Source organism: Haliotis asinina, chromosome 6 (genome assembly GCF_037392515.1).
Source record: "Haliotis asinina isolate JCU_RB_2024 chromosome 6, JCU_Hal_asi_v2, whole genome shotgun sequence".
Lineage (NCBI taxonomy): Eukaryota > Metazoa > Mollusca > Gastropoda > Lepetellida > Haliotidae > Haliotis > Haliotis asinina.
Genome location: NC_090285.1, coordinates 30,265,862 through 30,293,556, shown reverse-complemented (window position 1 = coordinate 30,293,556; position 27,695 = coordinate 30,265,862). Strand labels below are relative to the sequence as shown.

Here is a 27,695-nt window from a genome sequence, read left to right as displayed (position 1 = left end):
CAGTCGTTGATTTGCTCCTTCCATGAGCTATCATGCTGAGGTATAAGACCTAAATGTTTGACTTTGAACGGATTTGATGACATTAACATTCATGGTTAGATTGGGCAATGAAGTCGGTTGCAACTTACGAGTAAAATGTATTGATTCTGTCTTATTGGGATTAAAAGGTACTTGCCATATTTCTGCCCATTCCGAAATACGCTGTAAATCATCGTTCATTACTGTAGTATTTACATCGGCGTTATCAAGGATTGTATATCATCCGCAAAAAGTCGTATATTGCTATTTATACCTTCAACTATATCATTTATGTACTCAGCTTTATCATCAGATCTAAATCCATTAATTACGACACGTTATTTTCTATTTTCAAGATGACTCTCAAACCATTTTAATAACTTACCCTTTATGCCATATCTCTCTAATGTATAAATGATACCCTTGTGCCAAACTCTGTCGAATGCTTTACTTACATCACAAAATACTGCTCTGCTTTATTTACCTTTATCTACAGCACTGACAATGAAATCACATAAACGCGTCAAATAACAGTATAAACGATTAACAGTAGACTGTCCTGGTTTGAATGCGGATTGGAGATGAGAAACGATGACATTATCTCTAAAATAACCGAACACATGTTTGAAAACACACTCTTCAAAGATTTTTGCCAGACAACATGTGAGTGCAACGGGTCCATAATTGAAGCTGTAATTAATACTACCTTTTTGTGAACAGGGATGTCAGAAGCATCCTTCCAAACGTGGGGAAAGTTATTTTCAGAAAGGTATTGGTTAAATACATCTGACAGAGGAGCAGCTAGAAGTCGAGCGTTTATTTGGAGAAACCTATTGCTAATTCCATCGGGGCCTATTGCCTTTGTAGTATCTACTGAATAAATAATAGTCCAGTGGCTTAGGTCAGATTTTGAAGTCGACTACATGTCCGACTAGAGCATGAAACATTGCCAAGTGTTGTGGAATATCACGATAACACAAATTTCTGGGGGTGCCCAACAAGATGTATTACTGTCTTTCTGTCTGAAATTGTTCCTCTTTACACGATCCTCTTTACTTCGTTTCGGTTCAGATAAACTTCACTTAAAGGATTATCACTCTCCGTGGCACGTCATTTGGTCTAACAGTGACTATTTTGTTTGGCACGTGTTTGTTACATAAATTATTTAAGGTATTGTTTAACTGACATGCTACTTGATTTACATCACCAGAAGAAAGTATTGTATTCCAATCAAAAGTGCTAAGTTCATCAGCTTCGATGTCGGTTGACGTATAATCATAGATTCTTCTTCTATATGTATCTATTTTAGTTATTGTTTCCTTCAAAGTAACATACACGGGACAGTGATCACTACATATAGGATCAAGTACACCGGGTTCTAGTACTGCAGCAACATGTCAAACAAAGATAAGATCAATCAAAGTACTAGAGGTAGGGGTAATCCTTGCCGGAGGGGTATCTTCAGAGATGCTCAGTTTTCGTTTAAGCAGTTTGCAATCCGTAGTTAATTGTCCCATGAAGACTGTGACTAGTGATTACTCCTAGTTGTACCCGTTGGCCCGTCCTGTCTTAAAATGTGTCGTTTTGTCGCAATGTGGCGCATTCTAAAGCCCTTTAGATGCCTCCAAGTGCAGACAGCGTAACTTATTTGGCAAGTTAACACTTCAGCTAATTGTATTACTTTTGCTTGTTTTTTTAAGTGCAAAAACGCAACGATGTGATACGGCAAAGGTGTCCCCGTCATAACACCATAGAAATCGGATTGTCAAATCATGACAGTTTGACTGTATCAAGGAAGTACGTGTTATAGCAGAGACGAGAGCGAGGGCAAACTAGAGTCTCTCACAGGCTGGGTGTATACTGCTAGGTAGGTACCAGTTTTTATAGGAGAAAGAATCACACACTGTGTGTATACAGTGAGGTAGGTATCTGTAAGACAGAGGATCACAGACTGGATGTATACAGTGACGTAGGTATCTGTAAGAGAGAGGATCACAGACTATTTGTATACAGTGTAATAAGTATCGGTATTCATAGTAGAAAAGACCACAGACTGGGTGTATACAGACTGGGTATATACAGGGAGGTAAGTATCGGTATTTATAGTAGAAAGGACCACAGACTGGATGTATACAGTGACGTAGGTATCTGTAAGAGAGAGGATCACAGACTATTTGTATACAGTGTAATAAGTATCGGTATTTATAGTAGAAAGGACTACAGACTGGATGTATACAGTGACGTAGGTATCTGTAAGAGAGAGGATCACAGACTATTTGTATACAGTGTAATAAGTATCGGTATTTATAGTAGAAAGGACTACAGACTGGATGTATACAGTGACGTAGGTATCTGTAAGAGAGAGGATCACAGACTATTTGTATACAGTGTAATAAGTATCGGTATTTATAGTAGAAAGGACCACAGACTGAATGTATACAGTGACGTAGGTATCTGTAAGAGAGAGGATCACAGACTATTTGTATACAGTGTAATAAGTATCGGTATTTATAGTAGAAAGGACTACAGACTGGATGTATACAGTGACGTAGGTATCTGTAAGAGAGAGGATCACAGACTATTTGTATACAGTGTAATAAGTATCGGTATTTATAGTAGAAAGGACTACAGACTGAATGTATACAGTGACGTAGGTATCTGTAAGAGAGAGGATCACAGACTATTTGTATACAGTGTAATAAGTATCGGTATTTATAGTAGAAAAGACCACAGACTGGATGTTTACAGACTGGGTATATACAGGGAGGTAAGTATCGGTATTTATAGTAGAAAAGACCACAGACTGGGTGTATACAGTGACGTAGGTATCTGTAAGAGAGAGGATCACAGACTATTTGTATACAGTGTAATAAGTATCGGTATTTATAGTAGAAAAGACCACAGACTGGGTGTATACAGTGACGTAGGTATCTGTAAGAGAGAGGATCACAGACTATTTGTATACAGTGTAATAAGTATCGGTATTTATAGTAGAAAGGACCACAGACTGAATGTATACAGTGACGTAGGTATCTGTAAGAGAGAGGATCACAGACTATTTGTATACAGTGTAATAAGTATCGGTATTTATAGTAGAAAGGACTACAGACTGGATGTATCCAGTGACGTAGGTATCTGTAAGAGAGAGGATCACAGACTATTTGTATACAGTGTAATAAGTATCGGTATTTATAGTAGAAAGGACTACAGACTGGATGTATACAGTGACGTAGGTATCTGTAAGAGAGAGGATCACAGACTATTTGTATACAGTGTAATAAGTATCGGTATTTATAGTAGAAAGGACTACAGACTGGATGTATACAGTGACGTAGGTATCTGTAAGAGAGAGGATCACAGACTATTTGTATACAGTGTAATAAGTATCGGTATTTATAGTAGAAAGGACCACAGACTGGATGTATACAGTGACGTAGGTATCTGTAAGAGAGAGGATCACAGACTATTTGTATACAGTGTAATAAGTATCGGTATTTATAGTAGAAAGGGCCACAGACTGGATGTATACAGTGACGTAGGTATCTGTAAGAGAGAGGATCACAGACTATTTGTATACAGTGTAATAAGTATCGGTATTTATAGTAGAAAAGACCACAGACTGGGTGTATGCAGACTGGGTATATACAGGGAGGTAAGTATCGGTATTTATAGTAGAAAAGACCACAGACTGGGTGTATACAGACTGGGTATATACAGGGAGGTAAGTATCGGTATTTATAGTAGAAAAGACCACAGACTGGGTGTATACAGACTGGGTATATACAGGGAGGTAAGTATCGGTATTTATAGTAGAAAGGACCACAGACTGGGTGTATACAGACTGGATATATACAGGGAGGTAAGTATCGGTATTTATAGTAGAAAAGACCACAGACTGGGTGTATACAGACTGGATATATACAGGGAGGTAAGTATCGGTATTTATAGTAGAAAAGACCACAGACTGGGTGTATACAGACTGGGTATATACAGGGATGTAAGTATCGGTATTTATAGTAGAAAAGACCACAGACTGGGTGTATACAGACTGGGTATATACAGGGAGGTAAGTATCGGTATTTATAGTAGAAAAGACCACAGACTGGGTGTATACAGACTGGGTATATACAGGGAGGTAAGTATCGGTATTTATAGTAGAAAAGACCACAGACTGGGTGTATACAGACTGGGTATATACAGGGAGGTAAGAATCGGTATTTATAGTAGAAAAGACCACAGACTGGGTGTATACAGACTGGGTATATACAGGGAGGTAAGTATCGGTATTTATAGTAGAAAAGACCACAGACTGGGTGTATACAGACTGGGTATATACAGGGAGGTAAGTATCGGTATTTATAGTAGAAAGGACCACAGACTGGATGTATACAGACTGGGTATATACAGGGAGGTAAGTATCGGTATTTATAGTAGAAAGGACCACAGACTGGGTGTATACAGACTGGGTATATACAGGGAGGTAGGAATCGGTATTTATAGTAGAAAAGACCACAGACTGGGTGTATACAGACTGGGTATATACAGGGAGGTAAGTATCGGTATTTATAGTAGAAAGGACCACAGACTGGGTGTATACAGACTGGGTATATACAGGAAGGTAAGTATCGGTATTTATAGTAGAAAGGACCACAGACTGGGTGTATTCAGACTGAGTATATACAGGGAGGTAAGTATCGGTATTTATAGCAGAAAGGACCACAGACTGGGTGTATACAGACTGGGTATATACACAGGGATGTAAGTATCGGTATTTATAGTAGAAAGGACCACAGACTGGGTGTATTCAGACTGAGTATATACAGGGAGGTAAGTATCGGTATTTATAGTAGAAAGGACTACAGACTGGATGTATACAGTGACGTAGGTATCTGTAAGAGAGAGGATCACAGACTATTTGTATACAGTGTAATAAGTATCGGTATTTATAGTAGAAAGGACTACAGACTGGATGTATACAGTGACGTAGGTATCTGTAAGAGAGAGGATCACAGTCTATTTGTATACAGTGTAATAAGTATCGGTATTTATAGTAGAAAGGACTACAGACTGGATGTATACAGTGACGTAGGTATCTGTAAGAGAGAGGATCACAGACTATTTGTATACAGTGTAATAAGTATCGGTATTTATAGTAGAAAGGACTACAGACTGGATGTATGCAGTGACGTAGGTATCTGTAAGAGAGAGGATCACAGACTATTTGTATACAGTGTAATAAGTATCGGTATTTATAGTAGAAAGGACCACAGACTGGATGTATACAGTGACGTAGGTATCTGTAAGACAGAGGATCACAGACTATTTGTATACAGTGTAATAAGTATCGGTATTTATAGTAGAGAGGACTACAGACTGGATGTATACAGTGACGTAGGTATCTGTAAGAGAGAGGATCACAGACTATTTGTATACAGTGTAATAAGTATCGGTATTTATAGTAGAAAGGACTACAGACTGGATGTATACAGTGACGTAGGTATCTGTAAGAGAGAGGATCACAGACTATTTGTATACAGTGTAATAAGTATCGGTATTTATAGTAGAAAGGACTACAGACTGGATGTATACAGTGACGTAGGTATCTGTAAGAGAGAGGATCACAGACTATTTGTATACAGTGTAATAAGTATCGGTATTTATAGTAGAAAAGACCACAGACTGGATGGATACAGACTGGGTATATACAGGGAGGTAAGTATCGGTATTTATAGTAGAAAAGACCACAGACTGGGTGTATACAGTGACGTAGGTATCTGTAAGAGAGAGGATCACAGACTATTTGTATACAGTGTAATAAGTATCGGTATTTATAGTAGAAAGGACCACAGACTGGGTGTATACAGTGACGTAGGTATCTGTAAGAGAGAGGATCACAGACTATTTGTATACAGTGTAATAAGTATCGGTATTTATAGTAGAAAGGACCACAGACTGAATGTATACAGTGACGTAGGTATCTGTAAGAGAGAGGATCACAGACTATTTGTATACAGTGTAATAAGTATCGGTATTTATAGTAGAAAGGACCACAGACTGGATGTATACAGTGACGTAGGTATCTGTAAGAGAGAGGATCACAGACTATTTGTATACAGTGTAATAAGTATCGGTATTTATAGTAGAAAGGACTACAGACTGGATGTATACAGTGACGTAGGTATCTGTAAGAGAGAGGATCACAGACTATTTGTATACAGTGTAATAAGTATCGGTATTTATAGTAGAAAGGACTACAGACTGGATGTATACAGTGACGTAGGTATCTGTAAGAGAGAGGATCACAGACTATTTGTATACAGTGTAATAAGTATCGGTATTTATAGTAGAAAGGACTACAGACTGGATGTATACAGTGACGTAGGTATCTGTAAGAGAGAGGATCACAGACTATTTGTATACAGTGTAATAAGTATCGGTATTTATAGTAGAAAAGACCACAGACTGGATGTATACAGACTGGGTATATACAGGGAGGTAAGTATCGGTATTTATAGTAGAAAAGACCACAGACTGGGTGTATACAGTGACGTAGGTATCTGTAAGAGAGAGGATCACAGACTATTTGTATACAGTGTAATAAGTATCGGTATTTATAGTAGAAAAGACCACAGACTGGGTGTATACAGTGACGTAGGTATCTGTAAGAGAGAGGATCACAGACTATTTGTATACAGTGTAATAAGTATCGGTATTTATAGTAGAAAGGACCACAGACTGAATGTATACAGTGACGTAGGTATCTGTAAGAGAGAGGATCACAGACTATTTGTATACAGTGTAATAAGTATCGGTATTTATAGTAGAAAGGACTACAGACTGGATGTATCCAGTGACGTAGGTATCTGTAAGAGAGAGGATCACAGACTATTTGTATACAGTGTAATAAGTATCGGTATTTATAGTAGAAAGGACTACAGACTGGATGTATACAGTGACGTAGGTATCTGTAAGAGAGAGGATCACAGACTATTTGTATACAGTGTAATAAGTATCGGTATTTATAGTAGAAAGGACTACAGACTGGATGTATACAGTGACGTAGGTATCTGTAAGAGAGAGGATCACAGACTATTTGTATACAGTGTAATAAGTATCGGTATTTATAGTAGAAAGGACCACAGACTGGATGTATACAGTGACGTAGGTATCTGTAAGAGAGAGGATCACAGACTATTTGTATACAGTGTAATAAGTATCGGTATTTATAGTAGAAAGGGCCACAGACTGGATGTATACAGTGACGTAGGTATCTGTAAGAGAGAGGATCACAGACTATTTGTATACAGTGTAATAAGTATCGGTATTTATAGTAGAAAAGACCACAGACTGGGTGTATGCAGACTGGGTATATACAGGGAGGTAAGTATCGGTATTTATAGTAGAAAAGACCACAGACTGGGTGTATACAGACTGGGTATATACAGGGAGGTAAGTATCGGTATTTATAGTAGAAAAGACCACAGACTGGGTGTATACAGACTGGGTATATACAGGGAGGTAAGTATCGGTATTTATAGTAGAAAGGACCACAGACTGGGTGTATACAGACTGGATATATACAGGGAGGTAAGTATCAGTATTTATAGTAGAAAAGACCACAGACTGGGTGTATACAGACTGGGTATATACAGGGAGGTAAGTATCGGTATTTATAGTAGAAAAGACCACAGACTGGGTGTATACAGACTGGGTATATACAGGGATGTAAGTATCGGTATTTATAGTAGAAAAGACCACAGACTGGGTGTATACAGACTGGGTATATACAGGGAGGTAAGTATCGGTATTTATAGTAGAAAAGACCACAGACTGGGTGTATACAGACTGGGTATATACAGGGAGGTAAGTATCGGTATTTATAGTAGAAAAGACCACAGACTGGGTGTATACAGACTGGGTATATACAGGGAGGTAAGAATCGGTATTTATAGTAGAAAAGACCACAGACTGGGTGTATACAGACTGGGTATATACAGGGAGGTAAGTATCGGTATTTATAGTAGAAAAGACCACAGACTGGGTGTATACAGACTGGGTATATACAGGGAGGTAAGTATCGGTATTTATAGTAGAAAGGACCACAGACTGGATGTATACAGACTGGGTATATACAGGGAGGTAAGTATCGGTATTTATAGTAGAAAGGACCACAGACTGGGTGTATACAGACTGGGTATATACAGGGAGGTAGGAATCGGTATTTATAGTAGAAAAGACCACAGACTGGGTGTATACAGACTGGGTATATACAGGGAGGTAAGTATCGGTATTTATAGTAGAAAGGACCACAGACTGGGTGTATACAGACTGGGTATATACAGGAAGGTAAGTATCGGTATTTATAGTAGAAAGGACCACAGACTGGGTGTATTCAGACTGAGTATATACAGGGAGGTAAGTATCGGTATTTATAGCAGAAAGGACCACAGACTGGGTGTATACAGACTGGGTATATACACAGGGATGTAAGTATCGGTATTTATAGTAGAAAGGACCTCAGACGGGGTGTATACAGACTGGGTATATACAGGGATGTAAGTATCGGTATTTATAGTAGAAAGGACCACAGACTGGGTGTATACAGACTGGGTATATACAGGGATGTAAGTATCGGTATTTATAGTAGAAAGGACCACAGACTGGGTGTATGCAGACTGGATATATACAGGGATGTAAGTATCGGTATTTATAGTAGAAAGGAGGGCGGGTTGGGTATATTCTAAACTATGTAAGCAGGTTTGTGTCATTAATATCTCTGCATGTATCATCTGTGAATACGGTGTATTTTTGGAAACAAAGTAACAAAGCGCTTGTCAAGGTATCCATGTCGTCTTCTGAGACTTTTATATGAATAGAAGTTACCTTAGTTGTTTAAACGTTGATCTGTGTCAGCTAGACCTTATTACGAATTGATATTCAGTCATCGAAATACTTCCTTGTTTGAATGATATAGTTTCCTCGGAGAGAAGGAAGTCATAAATACAATCAGGATGCATGCAAATATGGGTAAGCCTTGCTCACCTTCCTGGTTGCGAAAGGAAATGCGTTTAAAGTATTGTGCGCAACATAATCATCTGAAACCAGATCTTTCACTACCAACAGTGCATCCTTAACCTTAACACACGGTTTCATGCCCGTCCCTCGTGCGAATACTGAGTGAGTTGAGTTCTACCACCTATATGGCGGAGGCGGCGGTCTGTAAATAATGGAGTCTGTACCAGACAATCCAGTGATCAGCAGCATGAGCATCGATCTGCTCAATTATGAACAGATGACGTGTCAACCAAGTCAGCGAGTCTCACCACCCGATCCCGTTAGTCGCCTGTTATTAATACGACAAGCATAGTGGCCTTTTGTGGCAAGCATGGGTTGCTGAAGACCTATTCTAACTAAGCTTGTTAAGTATATATTTTTTCAGATAACATCAGGATATAGCAATAGCTATAACATTTGTGGTCGATGATGATGTACTGGGCAGGGTAGAAAATGCCATTTTGTAAACCAAATCAAACAAGAGGTGTGACCAACTACATGTACTAGTTGCCAGAACATCCGTAACGGGACACGTCTGGTGCCTGTAATTGTTCCAAAAGGTTCCTGTTGCCAACCCGGGGGAAGCTGCAGTAGTGATGAAATCTTGTGGACATCCTAAACCATTTGTTTGTAGTATACTAGAATTCCGGACTATTCCTTGTCATACCACAGCTCATGTATAATAAGATAGAGGCATGATGAACAAAAAACAACAACAAAAAACAGTCCACATGCCGTCTCGTGGTAGTGAACTCCTCTCTCCTGTTCCCATACGGGGATACCAACAGAAAGACCACAGTGCACCAACAGCTCATGAGTACCTGTCACCGGTGTCATATGTTTCCCGACTGTTTTGATCCTACCTAGGTAGATGCTCTTTTCACATGGTTAACCATAGTCTGCCATATACACCCTGAAGCAGTTACATTCAAGGAAGTCCACGCAAGTCTAGAAAATGTGGCAAGTCTAGATTTAAAACAAGCTTAACAAAGCTTCGGTGGTCTTTTCATTATTTTCTATTTTTGTTATGACGAACTTGTTATTTTTCTGCGAGATATGTTCATTTCAGAGAGTGGTTAGTTTAGGTTAAACAGAGATCACCCATTGTAAAGAAGTAGCTGGTGGGGTGTGGTTGGCCGTCACCATACACGGCCTGATACACTAACTCGAGTTTAGATGCAATCGGCTACAGAGGACCAGGGGTCGATGAGTGTAGTTAGAGCAAGTAATTAATAAAATTGGGATATCTTATCATAGTCCAACAGTATATAGTTTCATAATACGTAACAGATCAGAAAGTGATGTCACGCAGCGCTGTATAATGAAACACTTACTTCATGTCCTGGACATCTTGCATTAGTTCCAGGTCGTAAGGAGACATTGGAAGTGACAACATGCAGTCCCTTCTACTGGTGTCAGTGTATTTGTCGGGTGTCATGGGACACATTCTGCTTGTTGAGAAGTTCAACATGAGTAGCCCAGAGCGCCAGGTGTTGACAGCAGCGAGGACATCTTTCTCCGTCAATAAGGAATGGGAGATTTACAAGAACACACACGGTACTTAGATATGGGTCGTTAAAACGCGACCGATATGTATACTTGTGACCATTTAAAATCAGTTCGGCTTCACGGTAACTTGAAATATGAAAGTAAGTGATGGTTTTACAGTAATCATCGTGTTAACATGTAACACTACAATGATCACTATTTAAGATCGAAGAGAAGGTATTTTCTCAGTTTAAGCGTCTGTCCGTTCATCTGCACGATATCTGACTCTCTTAAGGGGTAGGATGACATTCTGATTCTCCCATCTCACTGGGGCTACTTTTCACTTGAAATGAAAGTATCTGTTACTATTAAAATTGCATATAATCAGACACCAAGCGTTAGTACACCCCCCCCCCCCCCCCCCCTGTTGTTTGATCCTGGTCTGACCTTTACACTTTGTCCATTCAGCTGTGTATGAAGTTATATATTTTTATATAAAACGTATATTCCTCCAGACAGGGCAATACCCTTTGTCGGTAACGCTGAGACGCATTTCAGGTAAAGTGTTTCGCGACTTTGAGACAGAGAAGAAGAGATACGAGACTTTCAAAGACAACCTGCTATACATCGCGGGCCACAACAAACTGTACAAGAACGGCGCCATCTCCTTCTACTTGGGCATCAACAAATTCGCTGACATGGTATGGAATGAGTCAAACTCACAACCAGTGTTTACATGTGTTGTATATAAAACTAAAAATCTCAGGAAAGCACACCACCAGTCTTCAAAAATGGCAAAGGACCAACAAAACATATGTTAATGCAAATGGTGTGTTTCTAAGTAATATACATTTTTGCGAGATGTAAACACCAAAAACACAATATTAACTCTAAACTGTCAACATCTTGGATCCCACAGAGAACTAGGGGTAGAATAGGTAATGTTACTGTGTTCACTCGGGACGACACGTTACCATGATGGGTACACCGACGTTGTTCGGGCCGGGCTGCATGTGGTCCCGAATTGTTTTAAACAAGGCTTGATGTGCGTGAACACAAACACTTTTTTTTAGTGTGGGTTCAAATCCCGGACTGATCCCATCAAAGAACTAGACTGTGTACTTTACAAAAGTAGTATAATGCCTGACTGTAGATACTTGCATGGGAAACATATTTTGCTTCACATTATGGGTATGTAAAAATCAAAACTGACATCACATTTGCATCACAAACACAAGATTCACCATTTTTTCACCCTGCATTGTGTGTAAGAATCTTCTCCTCCTGAACGGCAAATAGTACCAATGTGTTTGATACATCGTCGTAAAGCCCACACCCTAGGCTACTTAGATTGCTAAAGGCATGTTGATATCTTGAACAGTTGTAAGAATCTTCTCCTCCTGAACGGCAAATAGTACCAATGTGTTTGATACATCGTCGTAAAGCCCACACCCTAGGCTACTTAGATTGCTAAAGGCATGTTGATATCTTGAACAGTTGTGGATTTATCGCCCTCGAAAATTGTCCTATTTTTTGAAAACGCTGTTTTTCAGGCTTCATAAACATGTCGCAGCTCCGCGAAATCACAATGGATTTGATGTTTGAAGGTGCCAAACTGTAGATAATTGAATGGAAAACAAATTTGCTTCACATTATGGGTATGTAAAGTCAATAACTGGGCCACAATTACGACACAAAGAGGGAGGGATATTCGGATTTTAGCATTTTGTCACTACTGATACAGCTGTAGGAAGCGCCAGTGAAATCTAGCAACAGTGCACATTTCCTGGTTTTTCTATGGCCAAGGAAATTGTCGATTCTTTAACAGTAATGCCAGGTTCTAATCTATCCAGCAGCTTGTTTATTTGACTGTGCATTCCTGTGGGGTTTTTTGTTTGTTTTTTTTAGTTTGTGAATTTTGTGTATCAGCACCATTGAATCAATCTCCAAACATTGTAATGCAATGCCAGCTGGCATCCAAAGAAACTGTTCAAGTAAAGGTAACAATGGACGTGGTCAAGAGTGCTGCGCGAAAAGTTCAAGAGGTATCAAACCAAGGGCACCAAGAACAACGGGGAGCCTGACGACGGTGAACTTGGGATGCAAGCGAAACATTTCAAAGGCGAGATCCGCCTATTTATAATGCTTCTCCTAAATCTTGCCAGTCACGTTGCTGTCAAAAGGGACAGAAAATTCAATGATATAAACAATTTCATTGGTTTTATCAAAAAGAACAAGATCAGGTTTGTTGGCTGGAATTCGTCTCAGGCTGTATATTGGCCTCTTCCAGAGAAATTTAAAAGCATAATTTTCCAGGACGCCCTGGACGTGTTCAGGGTCGTACCATGGATGGACCTCAGGGACAAAACCACAGGCATGGCGGAGACAAGGTGTTGGACAGTCTCTGTAAATTCATTGCATACTCGAAATTTTTTTAAGTGACTCGTCCTGAGCAACAGAAAAAGGCGGCAAGGGTCCAGAGCAGCAGGGTCCAGAGCGTCACTGGCCAAGACGGCGAGGAACCTAAGTGAGAAGAGAAAACCATCAGCAACCCCATCTCAACACTCTCAAGACACGGCAGCGTCCGTTCAGGACGACACAGAACACAGTATCTCCTACCCATCGACCCTATTCATGTTCATCAACGAGGCCTCTCAAGATGTCCTGTCAAGTAAGCTGACGAGTGCGTTGACGTTACCCCAACTTCAGGAGAAATTCAAACAAGCGTTCAAGTCAGTGGCAAAGGACGTCGTTGAGGTTGTACTGAGGGAACATATCAGACCTATGAAGAAGGCGATCGAAGAACTGAGGACGGAGCTAAGGATGAAAACCGACGAAGTGGAGGAGTACAGTCATGGAAATTCCCTCAGGATCAGCGGGTTACCGGAGGACATTCACGAGGAGGGCGCGGACACCGAGAACATTACCATGGATGTATTGAGAGGACTGCACCAAACCCTATCTCCTTCTGACATAGACGGTGTGGCATCGAGTGGGGAGAAAATCTAAGGACAAGCACAGGGACATTATTGTCTAGTTTGTGAACTACTTTGACAGAAACAAAGTGATAACTAACAGGAGAAAACTTCGCGATACACGGCGTAACGTGTGCATCAACGAGGACTTAACTAGACACACAAGTCACCTATACAAGCTAACCAGAGAACTAAAGAAACAGGGACGGATAGAGTCAACGTGGACAAGAGATGGACGTGTGCATATTCTCGAACAGACCGAAGGACATACCCGTGTGATTCACGACGAGTCAGAACTCGATCAGTACATGATGTAACCGTGTTCTAGTTTTGTTCTTGTGATGTGTGTATGAAGTAACCGTGTTCTAGCTTTGTTCTTGTGATGTGTGTATGAAGTAACCGTGTTCTAGCTTTGTTCTTGTGATGTGTGTATGAAGTAACCGTGTTCTAGTTTTGTTCTTGTGATGTGTGTATGAAGTAACCGTGTTCTGGCTTTGTTCTTGTGATGTGTGTATGAAGTAACCGTGTTCTAGCTTTGTTCTTGTGATGTGTGTATGAAGTAACCGTGTTCTAGCTTTGTTCTTGTGATGTGTGTATGAAGTAACCGTGTTCTAGCTTTGTTCTTGTGATGTGTGTATGAAGTAACCGTGTTCTAGCTTTGTTCTTGTGATGTGTGTATGAAGTAACCGTGTTCTAGCTTTGTTCTTGTGATGTGTGTATGAAGTAACCGTGTTCTAGTTTTATTCTTGTGATGTGTGTATGAAGTAACCGTGTTCTAGCTTTGTTCTTGTGATGTGTGTATGAAGTAACCGTGTTCTAGTTTTGTTCTTGTGATGTGTGCTACTCAAAGATGTTCGGGGATTGTAAATATTAAAATGTAAGTAAATTTGAAATCCACATTTAGTCGCTATACTTTCTGTTATCTTATTATCTGTGTGTAAATGTCATTGTATATAGCCTTACCTTTTCTGTTTCCAACTTTCTCATTATCTGTACCAAAGCTGTTACTTCTCCTCAGTATCCTTACTCCATCATAGTATTTAAGCACAGTTTCAGATCTGCATTGCCCTTCATGCGTATGTCACACTTATACATGTATGTATCCCCTATTGATGACACCCGCTCCGCGGGTCACACTGTGGCCACATTCTATGTACATCTTGAAAACAACTGTGATGAGTCCATATGGGTCAAATTATCCCACAAATGCCGCTAGTGTTATGTGTCACTTACAGACCACAACACCAAGATTTAGAATTTTGGAGTCGCCTTGGTAGTAGCATTGAGACCGCATTAGATATCTCGGACAAAGTTACCGTTGTTGGCGATCTCAATGCAAACCTCTTTCTAATAACACGTATCTGCATGATCTAATTATCAGGGAAAATCTGAAAAATGTTATTCAAGAGCCAACGAGAGTAACTAAAACAACGAGCACACTGCTTGATCCCATCATTATATCTGAAGATGTTGATGTTTTAGAGAGTGGTGTTATAGATTTATGTCAAAGTATCAGTGATCACAAAGGTACAAATATCACTCTTGATGCTCATGTAAATACCAAGTTAGCCTATTAGAGAAAAGTATTATGTTATGAAAGAGGTGACCATGAGCACCTTAATGCTATGATTAATGGGACAAATTGGAAACACATATTTAGTTGCTGCAGGAATGTTAATGAAGCCTGTGCACAATTTTATAAGCATCTCAACCGCTTTATTTCTGTGTGCATTCCTTCAAAAACGGTCACCATTCGACCAACTGATAAACCTTGGTTTAATTCAGAACTTCGAAGGGAATGTAGAAAAAGAAATAGAATGAGAAAAAAAGCCAAGAAAATAAACCGTCCAGTAGATATCTTGGCTTACAAGAAACAAAGCAAATAATATGAAATGTTATGCAAAGGATTCATTTTATGTCAGTCTTACAAACGATTTTGAATGATGCAGATGAACATCCAACTTTATTCACTGCTATGCAGAGAAACTTAATCAGTATTTTCAGTCTATATCTAGTATTAACGAAGTAAACACTGATATGTCATTCTTTGACAAACGCACTGATTCTACTTTAGATTGTGTAACTATTTATGTAAATGAAGTGTCTGATATAATCAAATGTTTACATCTTAAGAAAGCTTCTGGCCCGGACAGAATCAGTCATAAGTTTCTTAAAAATGTAGTACATTCAATAAGTATCCCACTATCCATGTTATTCAATCAAACATTAAAGACTAGCATATGTCCAAGTGTGTCGAAAGAGGCACCTGTAATGCCCTTATTTAACAGGGGCGACCGCTCTATCGACCTATATCCTTGATCAGTTGTGTGGGCAAGGTGTTTGAGAGAGTGATGTTCAAACAACTGTACAATTATTTTCATGTCAATCAATTATTATATAAGTGCCAATCAGGATTTCAGTCTGGTCATTCAACTGTCCATCAATTAATTGAAATTTGTGACCAAATATGTGAGACCTTAGATGATAAAAAACCCCAGTATTGTATGTTTTTTTGTGTGATGTCTCTAAAGCTTTTGATCGCGTGTGGCATAAAGGTTTATTGTTGAAATTAGAGAAGTACGGAATTCATGGCTTATTGTTAAATTGACTAGCTGATTACATAAGTAATCGTTCTCAAAGCGTCTTTGTAAATGGAGCCCTATCCAAGCCGAGGTATTTACAAGCTGGTGTCCCTCAAGGGTCAGTCCTCGGTCCTTTCTTATTTCTTGTTTATGTCAATGACATTGCTCATGACTTAGACTGCCTAACGCGATTATTTGCTGATGATTTGTCGCCAGGCTTATCTTCTCATGATCATCTATTCATTGAAAGAGAACTGAATTCAAACTTGAAAAGGTTAGGGGCTTGGGCAAAGCGGTGGCTTATAACATGTAATCCTGATAAAACTGAGGCAATTATTTTCACCTTGCATAAGAATATTGAGGCACTCAATCTCTACTTCAACGGGGTTCCGGTCAAAACAGTTGATAATCATAAACATCTGGGATTAACTTTTGCAAAAGATTGTAAATGGTCTGACCACATTGATAATATTGTAAAAACAACTTCTACAATGATATCCTCTCTACGTAAACTCATTTTTTTATTACCGCTCTGTTTATTGAATAGAATTTATGTAATGTTCATAAGACCCCATTTCAAATATACGTGTGAAGTATGGGATGGGCGTGCTCAATACCAAGCAAATAGATAACTGTAACAGGTGTGCCCGAATATACTCATCATGAACATCTGTATTATGAAACTGGTTGGGAATCTTTAGCAGAGCGTAGGAGAAAGCGAAAACTTTGTCTTTTTTTACAAAATACAGCATAATATGGCACCATCGTACCTGAATGATCTTGTTCCTGGGAAGGTAGCGTCGAAAAGTAACTTCGTAACTCTGACAATGTCTCGCTTCCCTTCTCACGATTAAAGTTTTCGTATAATTCGTATTTTCCACCCACTATTAGAATGTGGAATGAATTTGCAGCTGAAGCTAGAGGAAGCGTGCCACTGACTTCTTTTAAATCAAGTATTGTTGTAACACAAAACACACCTCCCCAATACCTTGATTTTGGACCGAGAATCACTAATATCACCCTTACAGAACTACGTTACATGTGTAGTCAACTGAATTACAATCTGTTCCGTGCTTGTATAATAGATATCCAAAATGTTCTTGTGGTTATGTTTGTGAAAATTCTTATTATTACCTATTTGACTGTCAACTATATACTCAAGAGAGATCTTCCATGATGGCTAATTTACGCAGTGATACCAATATTACTATAAACTCCGAGTTACTGCTACGTGGCAATGCAGATCTGACTGATCATGCCAATCAAAACATATTTAAAATTGTTCAAACATATATTTGTCAATCAAAAAGATTTAACGGATTTATTGCAATTGCCCCAATCTTTCTCATCTTTCTGTTCCTGTCTGTCCATCTTGTATATTGAATGTAAATAATATTATGTAAATACTACGGAGAAGGTGTTCTAAGTTGTATAACGTGTACCCAATCTTTTTCTCGTGAATAAAATATGTTTAGAACAAAAACACTGCATGTACAAACGATGGAGTGGCTTCTCGGACAGCTTCTCAACAAAGGACCGACTCTGGGCATATTTCACCTGGTTTGCTCCCATCGCTTTGTCGTCCAGCAGTACTTTTTACTATTATTTATTATTTCATTAAATGCCAGTCTGAACAGAAGGGTCCCCTTGCTTAGCTTTCTCCACTGGTAACCGTTTCCGTTGTTTACCACACCACCGTATTTTATATCATTGCATGACGTGTATCTTGCTTTGTAATTTTTCTGTAAAATGTTATAATTCTATAGCAGCATTATTCATGTGCAGCACATTCTTCATTTGCCAAACTGTACTGTCTGTAACGATCATTCCATAAACTATTAATGTTTGAAAGAGAAAAGTCGAGATACTTTCGTATGATCCCCACCATGACACCTCTGCTACATGTTCTCTCACAATGTGAGTTTATATCATGTGTGCATCTCCATCAGACACATGAGGAGTTTCGCAGTCACATGCATCTGGACCACCTCCTGCAGCGCACAGACCACAGAGCACCTGTACATGTCTCTCTGCCAGACAATCAACTACCGCCCCAGATTGATTGGAGAACTCGTGGGTATGTCACCCCTGTCAAAGATCAGGCAAGTCGAATTACAATGTATGAACGTATACTACCACAACCCTAAGCAAAACTGAGACATATACGTAACTGTACCCCCCATTTTACAAAAAAACCTTGTCTTTATTGTATCGTTTTTGTCAAGGGCATTTAGGTTTCATTTTAACACAGCTGCAAAGCTTTCTTGATAAGATGTAGGATCCGTTGAGGTTCGGATTAGAACAGATCTTCAGTAAATCATACTTGTCTTAAGAGGCAGCAAATGGGATCGGATGGTCAGACTCCCAGACTGACAGATGTCACCGTATCCCTGCTGCGTTCATGCCGTTGATCACTAGATTGTCTGGTGCAGACTCTATTATTTAGGGATCACCGCCACATAGTTGGAATATTAGTAAGTGTGGCGTAAAACTAACTAACAGACTCACGGCATGACAAAGTCACTTACACATGGGAACCTGAACACAAGTTAGAATTATTAGCTACTGCATGTTACAACTTGGCTTTCATTGTGTGTATCACGATGCCCTTGTGATAATGATCGCGTTGTCTGTTTCAGGGTCAGTGTGGTTCCTGTTGGGCATTCAGCACGGTTAGTCTACAGTCTCAGTATAATATGGAATCCGAGAAGGGACATTGTCGCGTTGTCGCATTGTCGCGTTGTCGCCCTCTCAAAAACAAGCAAAATGAGGCAAAAATTAACCAAAGCGCGACAATGCGACAACGCGACATTTCGTTTGTTTGTCGCATTTTATAATTTGATCGGCAGAAACATCAGGTCATGTCCTCGAATGGGTCACTATGCTCAATAATGTGGCTCCTGACACAGTTTCATGGTACAGTCCTGTCCGACGCTGATGATTTTGTTCGAGATCTGCCTCTGTTCAGCCAGCAGTGGATGGATACCAAGTAGAATGAGATATCACGTAACCACTCGACACGTCAAAGACAGTTTAGGTCGGCCATTTCGAGCACTACTTCATTTTAAAAACCACTGGAGGTAACGAAAGACCAGTGAAGTCTGGAATAGAGTATAACATTTTCTGCGCATGCGTAGATTAACTGACTTTCTACACATGCGCACCGGTAACAAAAAGGGCGAAAATGCGACATACATTTTGTCGCATTGTAGCGTGTCGCGTGTCGCGTGTCGCGTGTCGCGTTTCAGTCAATTTGTTACTTGCATACTATGGTCAATATTTTAATAATGCGCGACACGCAACAGTGCGACATCGCGACATTTTGATGAAATGTCGCGGTGTCGCATTGTCGCGTGTCGCGTTATAGTGAATTCTTACATATCTTAGATAGGGAGACAATGCGACAACGCGACATATTTTGACCTTGAAAAGTGTCGCTATGTCGCGTGTCGCACTTTGGAGGAACAGAGAAAATGTTATTCGAAACGCGACACGCGACATCGCGACAATGCGACAAACAGGCGAAATGTCGCGTTGTCGCATTGTCGCATTGTCGCGCTTTGGTTAATTTTTGCCTCATTTTGCTTGTTTTTGAGAGGGCGACAATGCGACAACGCGACAATGTCCCTTCTCAGATTCCATAGTATAACCACATACAGAGTATATACGTTACGTTGCCTACATACACCTCACAACAACACTAAGGGCACACCAGTCTATATTCGTTACAACAACACTACTGTTGCACCAGTGTATACACCTTAGAACATCACTACCGCCACATCAGTGCATACACCTTAGAACAACAATACCGCCACATCAGTGTATACACAATATACCACTACCGCCACATCAATGTATACACCTTAGAACAACACTATCTCCACATTGGTGTATACACAATACAACACTACTGCCTCATCCGTGTATACACATTAGAACATCACTACCGCCACATCAGTGTATACACCTTAGAACATCACTACCGCCACATCAGTGTATACACCTTAGAACAACAATACCGTCACATCAGTGTATATACAATATGCCACTACCGTCACATCAGTGTATACACCTTAGAACAACACTCACCAGTGAGAATCCGGGTTAAGGATCTAGTGTGTAGATCAAGATCAAGGGTCTGTACATCATATTATGGGTGGTACTGGAGCTTCGCACAGGTCCTCCCAGTTTTACGAGGGAGGAAAGTCAGTCAGGCGTAAGATCTGTGTGTCAACAACACTACCGCCACATCAGCTTATACACAATACAACACTACCGCCACATCAGTGTATACACAATACACTACCGCCACGTCAGTGTATACACCTTACAACAACTCTGACCAGTGAGGATCCGGGTTAAAATGGGTCTTCAGCAACCCATGCTTGCCATAAAAGGCGACTCTCCGTATCGTAAGATGCAACTAAGGGGATTGGGTGGTCAGGCTTACTGACTTGGTTAACACATGTCATCTGTTCCCAGTTGCTCAGATCGATGCTCATACTGTTGATTACTGGATTGTCTGGTCCAGGCTCGATTATTTACAGACCACTGCCATAACCCTGGGATGTTGCTGAGTGCAACAACATTACCCCTACATCAGGCGTTCAGGCGCGTAGTCCGACAGTTTTTTCGTGTAATACCGATAGGCTGGAAAGCTTTATACTTACTCCTGTTTTAGTAGATGGTATTGAGGGTTTGCCCAACCTTTTCCGCTACAATTACATGTAAGCCCGGTCTTTGCTAGTGGTGGCTACGCCCCTAGCTTTATGGCCCTGAAGAATGGTCAGTAATATGAATAACACATTATGCCTTAAATTGTTTCTGATTGGTTCCCTGATTATAGAATATGTGTATATCCCAGCAGACTGGCTCTTTGGAAGGCCAACACTTCCGTAAGAAGGGTCGCCTCATCTCCTTCAGCGAGCAGCAGCTGGTGGACTGTTCGCAAACATTCAGTGAAAGTGGCTGTAATGGTGGATGGGTGGACTACGCCTTCGACTATGTCGCACAGTTCGGCATTGAACTGGAGAACGCCTATCCGTACTTGGCTCGCGTAAGCACGACTAAATTTGGTTTGACATATTACCATCTATTCCCTTGAGTGAGTGCAGGGATGGTTACATGAAAACTAATATCGGGGAAATGGCCGCTCTGAAAATTGATACTTACTTGTTAGTCCACCAGATGTGGTTGTTCCCAATTATAGTGAGTGGTAATATATTATTGACAGAGGGATATTGGGGAAAAGGAACAGACTGCATCTGGGGAGGGATGACTGGGTGTTTATAGAAAATTTCAAACCAATGTTACTGGATGTCGTATTTCGTTTTAAAAAATAATTCGCATAAACATGAAAGATGAATTTCCTAGATGAGTAGTTAAAAATTCTTGAAGGACTCGGTGAGGGTCCTTCCGAACATAAAAGCATGAGGGTGGGATAATTACTTCGTGCATCAGAAAGTTTGGAAACCTTACCACATGCCACACCGTCCCTTCTGCAATGAATGACCGATTCTAATATACTTCCAGTAAGTCTATCGTTACACCACAAACATTTGCATTGCAGGATTCTACATGCAAATATAAGAGCTCCAAAGTGGTTGCAAACTGCACAGGTCACGTCGACATTCGCAAGGGCAGCGAGTCGGATTTAAAGTCAGCTGTAGGATCTGTTGGTCCAGTGTCTGTTGCCATTGATGCCTCACACAGGTCCTTCCAGTTGTACAAGGGAGGTAAGCCTTTCAGGTGTAGGATTTATGTGTCCTGTGATGGTTACCATTGACGCCTCGCAACAGTTCCTTGAAGTTGTACAAGGGAGGTAAGTCAGTCAGGTGTTGGATCTGTGTATCATGTGATGGTCGGCACCGAAGCCTCGCACAGGTCTTTCCACTTGTGTGAGGGAGTTAAGTCAGGCATAGAATCTGTGTGTCCTGTGTCTCTTGCCACTGAAACTTCGCACAGGTCCTTCCAGTTGCACAAGAGAGGTAAGTCAGTCTGTCAAGTGTAGGATCTGTCAGTCATGTGTATGTTTGCACTAAACCCCCACACAGCTTCTTCCAAATATCTCAAAGAATATTGGAAACACAATGCGCATACATGGGCACTAAGGCACACCTTGTTACAAACGATAGTCAAGCATGCTACAATATACATTGTACACAAACATTCCCAACATTCTGTATACATATGACTTTTTTACGTTGCTGTGTACAATATAACTCATCGGTTTTTCATTGCCCAATAATTTGTTCGTTAATCAAACCGATGCTGGGGCTTAACAAGCCTTATAATACGTTTTATGTAGTAATAACACTGGACAAAATGCATGTACACACATTTATACGAAATAAACTAACGAGCCCTCACATTTGTCAAGAAAAATGTTGTATTTGGGCGTTTAGTATCACTGCAACATTTCGTGAAGGACGAACATCTGGTGTAGGGATTACATGAAGCACGTGCATCATTAGGATATAAGAATGCACATGAACCTTCCTCAGACCTCGTCAACTTCAGTGACCATGCCTCAGTTAGCGCAGGAATCCAGAGACATTGGAATGGTACAGATAGATACCACTCACGAACATGTTGCAGCGACCTTGGGCTGTACACGTCTTACCATCACGAGGCTAATGAAACGCAACAGGCAAAGAGGCCCGACAGTAACAGGTCCAGAGGTGGAAGACCTCGCGTCACCACCCACAACGAAGACCACTATTGACGTATCCTGCACGTGACAATCCGCGCGTGTCTTATCAGTGGCGGCATCACAAACGACTGGGCTTGGACATCCTCTGAGTCCACGAACAGCAGCACGACGACTCGGTATCCGCGCCTTCAGACCCTACTATATGTACTCAATACAAGATACTAGGAAAATAACTCTGGGCTCACGCTTAATGATCATGTACTATTTCAGTTCAGCTTATAAACGCAACGCCGCACGACTGTGAAGATGCAAGTTTAAGATTTCATTTAACCCATGCTTGTAAGAGACTACTGATTTAGTCGGGTGCATGGTCAAGCATGCCAACTTGGTTGATGTGTGTAATTGGTATTGGCGTTAGGTAGATCGATACCCATGACAGCCTACATTTGGGGATTACTCTGACGTCAGTTGATATTCATTTAGTGACCATGGCTCTTTGTCCACTTTACAAACTTATGTTAACGGGATATCTGTTAAAACATTGCAACCAATGTCTTCGATTTTGTCAACAGCCTACATTGGGTGAGAATGTAGATATTAGTCATTTCATTCATCTTGTGTGTAACCAAAAGGTAAAAAGTTGTGTATATGTTATCAATATTCCAGCCTTCTTTAGCGGCGGGGCACATTGCCATGCTAGTGGCTAACATTTGCTTACAGCTGGATTTAAATCATCTTTGATCTATATGTCATTGACAAAATTTTCCCGATTTTCCATTGTTCTTGGAGCCTTAAATTTGGCACCTCCTTTCACCGTGACTGACACTGGGAAAGTTCTCGGGGTTGTTGCCAGGGACACAGCACCTTCTGACACTGTGGGTACTGGAGACGGCTACAATATTCAAGTTCTCACAAGATCTCCTGGTTGGTTCGACCAAGCACCGCTTAGCACTGGCTTTCCTGGCTGCATGTAAAGGGCCCTCTACTGAGCAGATGATGGGCCCAACAAGCTTAGTTATGCAATGATCACCCGAACCCTCTTTGCAGAATTTAGTTGTTGTACTCTGTGTAATATCGAATGTCGAAAACACTAGTTTATGTTCAGATTAAAGTATTGGCTTAATTGAACAATCTCAGGTGGGAGTTCTTTGCGTGAAAACTACAATAACCTTTTTCAATACAATGTGAAATCGAAACATCTATATTTCCCACTCACCAATTCTGTGTGTATATATTATTAATACACTGCACAAGTAACTTCTACACATAATATATATACAAAGGACTATATTTTATGTTAATCATTATGAGATTTTACTCAGTAGTTGATACGTGGTAATTGTAAATGTGTTTGGAAAGATAAATAAACTATGAGTACATATTATTCCTGAGCATTAACATTGTACTATCTTTTGTCATTTTAATTGGATACGGAGAAAACGGCCACCACTCACGAGAAACAGGCATATTTGCCTAGAGAAAACGGCCAACATAGGTGCACAAACATCAACGGAGAATGGTATTATTTATGTAAAATAAAACAAATTTACTTTATTATGCATAAGCTTTTAAAAACTGACTGATGGTTTTGTCATTTTCGATATCCATGTCAGTGTTATCTTTGAAGTTGGATTGGTTGTTTTTATAGTTACGATGGACAAGCCAATTTGATTGATTGTAGATTTTACAGTTAAGATTAGTTGGTAGTGGAGAAGAAGTTAATAAGGTAGTGTTTATATTTATTGACTATAAAGTGTAATGAGGGAGTCTCTAGTAACTATAATTCCTATGTTGGCTTCTGGTTGTAAATTGTATACAAGTCAGCTACGATCATGGTAGTGCATATCACAAGTCACCATGAGACTGAATGTGCGTTCTGCAAAGATACAGTGTATACAGAAGTCAGGCCAAGATATCCTGTCATGGCTGTGACAATCTGTCGCATAGAGAATACATCAGTTCAAAAATGCCATGTCTAAACCTGTATGTAGCTTTGATGCCATACGATCGTTGGGATTTGAAAATAAATACGCTGCTTAGTGCCTTAAAACTAAAGAAAGCTGCTTTCTAATTGGGTAATGCCCCTGACAAATAGATGGAATCTGTTGTTGGTGACATATTTCTGTAATCATTCATATCAACAGTATATCTGCCATGAAAGAATCCTGATTTCCCGATTCCCAGACTTAACAGCACAGAAAAGACAACAAAATGCTGCTTCCGCTGAATTGTGAGCAAATTAAATATTAGTATACTTTCGTGTGAGTGAGATGAAAAGAATGGACAATTTTTGCCCTGATTGCAGGAGTCTACAGCGAGAGGCGGTGCAGCACAACCAACCTGGACCACGCCGTTCTGGTCGTCGGCTACGGCTCTCTGCAAGGACAGGACTACTGGCTTGTCAAAAACAGGTATATCTGTTCCGAAACAATTTAAAACGTCACAGGTATATGTATGACCTCAATAGATTAACTTTATATGATAGTCCTCTAGGTGGATTTATGATCTTCAAATAGGAAATATGTATTCTAAGTGTGTGATCGTTTATAGCTAGTAGCCACATGTTTGATTGTTAGCATGTATTTCGCTGTGGTCAGCTTGGACATGATTCAGCTTGTAAAGTAAGAGACAGCTTGAACATTCAAGAAAAGTTTCCTACTACACAATGACAGGATAAAGTGTGATTGTTCCCGTTGTCTGTTCTAGCTGGGGATCATCGTGGGGTGATGACGGTTATGTGAAGATGACCCGCAACAAACACAACCAGTGTGGAATAGCCAGTGAGGCCAGCTATCCCCTTGTGTAGCCCTTGAAAACAGACTGTAAGTAATAACCCGACTAATATACACATTCAGCTCAGTTTTACAGCCGCATAACACTCAATATGATCTAGCCACCATTAAGCTTAGTGTTATATGATGATAAATTCTGCTGATGTGGAAATGTTTATGCTTATGACATGTCCATGTTAATCTTCAGAACAGATGTCTCTCAAAAGCTGTTGATATGGGTATCTCTGATGTCTCACATAACGATATTAAAAACAAACAGCATTTAATGTAAGGATTCGCCAATCAGCGTCAAAGACTGAAGCATCTTCTTATTTCCTCGAATCACCAGAAAACATCACTGACAGAAGCATCATTTTATGTCCTATATTCACTAGACACTAACACTGACAGAAGCATCATTTAATGTCCTATATTCACTAGACACTAACACTGACAGAAGCATCATTTAATGTCCTATATTCATTAGACACTAACACTGATAGGAGCATCATTTAATGTCCTATATTCACTGGACACTAACACTGACAGAAGCATCATTTAATGTCCTATATTCACTGGACACTAACACTGACAGAAGCATCATTTAATGTCCTATATTCACTAGACACTAACACTGACAGAAGCATCATTTAATGTCCTATATTCACTAGACACTAACACTGACAGGAGCATCTTTTGATTTCCTCGATTGGCCAGACGACACTGACAGAAACATCCTTTTTTGTCCTCAATTGAACAGTCAAGAACACTTACAGAAATATCCTTTAGTGTTCTCGATTCACCAGACAACGACTCTGACACAAGCATCATTCAGATTCGCGATGACGATAGTGGGTATCAGTACTGAGTGTTGAACATCATCACTAAGAAGGATCTGATCACAAAAATATGATTTCGACGAAGTGAATAAGGACTGTATAACACTCGTAGACACATTCGAATGGTAACATTCCACCTTTAGTAGTCATTTATTGTATCGTAGGCGGCGATCGGCACAGTCAACATCGATTACTAGGCAAGGAAATGTGACATGGATGGCCGGTTTGTTCCAGACTGGTCAGACTTCTGCCCGTCCCCCACTCACCCTGCAGTCGAGCTATTCACCCTGGAGTCGAGCTTCAATAGTCCTAAAGCACTCTCCCCCTTTTTAAAACAAAATAAAGAATATTCTGTCAATGAACTGATGATGAACGTTTGTTTTCTTTGACGCCATGTGTTCCTCAGACGCATAGTAGATGTATTTTCTGATCATGAATAAAGATACCCGAAATATCAGGCGTTGACAGGTAATCTTTGGATAAGGAAGGACAACACTGGAATCGCTGTTTCAGAACATTTGAAACATAATATTTAACACATCTCCAAACAAATACGCAATGAACGGAATAGGTACTCGAAATCAGAAGAGCTGATATTATATCTCAGGATTGCCTTAATTGGCCTTCAAGCTCAGCATCTGGGAATTTTCTTCTACTCGTCGGTACTTGATATAAGCAGTGAGATTACCCGATTGCGGTATTTATCTAACACGAGACAGTTTACATATTTACTCAGAAGACAGGATATTTTAAGGGCTCATCTTAGCCCACTGGAAATGACAAAGTTTAAAGTTAAGGAAACGTTTGTAGTATTAATATTTCAAATACGTTTGCCCTTCTTCCACCCCATACCTGAGACACGATCAGGTACAGTATTATTGCTAAAATCACTTATAACTATATAGAACTTCTAGCAAGTCCCTGGCCACAGATGGGGTTTTCACCAGCCCTTGGCCTCGTTGTGCATATTAATACATCTAAATGCTTGTGTCATAGACTAAATCATTTCAATAAATTAAGTTTCTTTAAAACTTCATTTATTCAAACGATCTATTTTGTTTCAGTATATATTCAAAGTGCACCGAAATCCAATCCCCCATGTCTGTGTAATGTATTCAGCAAACATTCGGCATATCCCCTCTTATCATAACCCCACCTCCGTGCAGGACCCTTAATTCTCAAGTTAACACCTCCCTACGTCGGCCAATCGGTGTGCCCCTAGTTTGAGAGCAGCCACCAGGGAATTACCTGAGATTAGAGGACACACGTGAATGAGTGTGCAGGGCAAGTTGTTCCCTGTGTAATATGGCACG

General features: G+C 40.1%; 1 protein-coding gene across 2 annotated transcripts; it reads left to right on the top strand.

Annotated features, from left to right (window-relative positions):
* Nucleotides 1-1,654: 1,654 nt before the first annotated feature.
* On the top strand, nt 1,655-26,748 carry LOC137286264 (procathepsin L-like). Of its 2 annotated transcripts, none has more exons than XM_067818016.1 (10): nt 1,655-1,885; nt 10,433-10,629; nt 11,119-11,261; nt 18,067-18,219; nt 18,757-18,789; nt 20,988-21,176; nt 21,690-21,855; nt 25,078-25,183; nt 25,479-25,594; nt 26,547-26,748. In XM_067818016.1, exons 2-9 carry the CDS (start codon nt 10,467-10,469, stop codon nt 25,576-25,578), a joined length of 1,053 nt encoding a protein of 350 aa, XP_067674117.1. In that variant the 5' UTR covers nt 1,655-1,885; nt 10,433-10,466; the 3' UTR covers nt 25,579-25,594; nt 26,547-26,748. The 2 variants fall into 2 exon arrangements, with proteins under 2 accessions (XP_067674117.1, XP_067674118.1); XM_067818017.1 differs by lacking the exon at nt 1,655-1,885 and adding an exon at nt 8,663-8,711.
* Nucleotides 26,749-27,695: the final 947 nt, after the last annotated feature.

Bases quoted from the DNA above. Each gene is read 5' to 3' on its own strand.
- LOC137286264 (XM_067818016.1), top strand. From the start codon at position 10,467: ATGCAGTCCCTTCTACTGGTGTCAGTGTATTTGTCGGGTGTCATGGGA. The intron at 11,262-18,066 runs GTATGGAATGAG...CATCTCCATCAG, and splicing joins TCAACAAATTCGCTGACATG to ACACATGAGGAGTTTCGCAG. The intron at 18,790-20,987 runs GTTAGTCTACAG...ATATCCCAGCAG, and splicing joins CCTGTTGGGCATTCAGCACG to ACTGGCTCTTTGGAAGGCCA.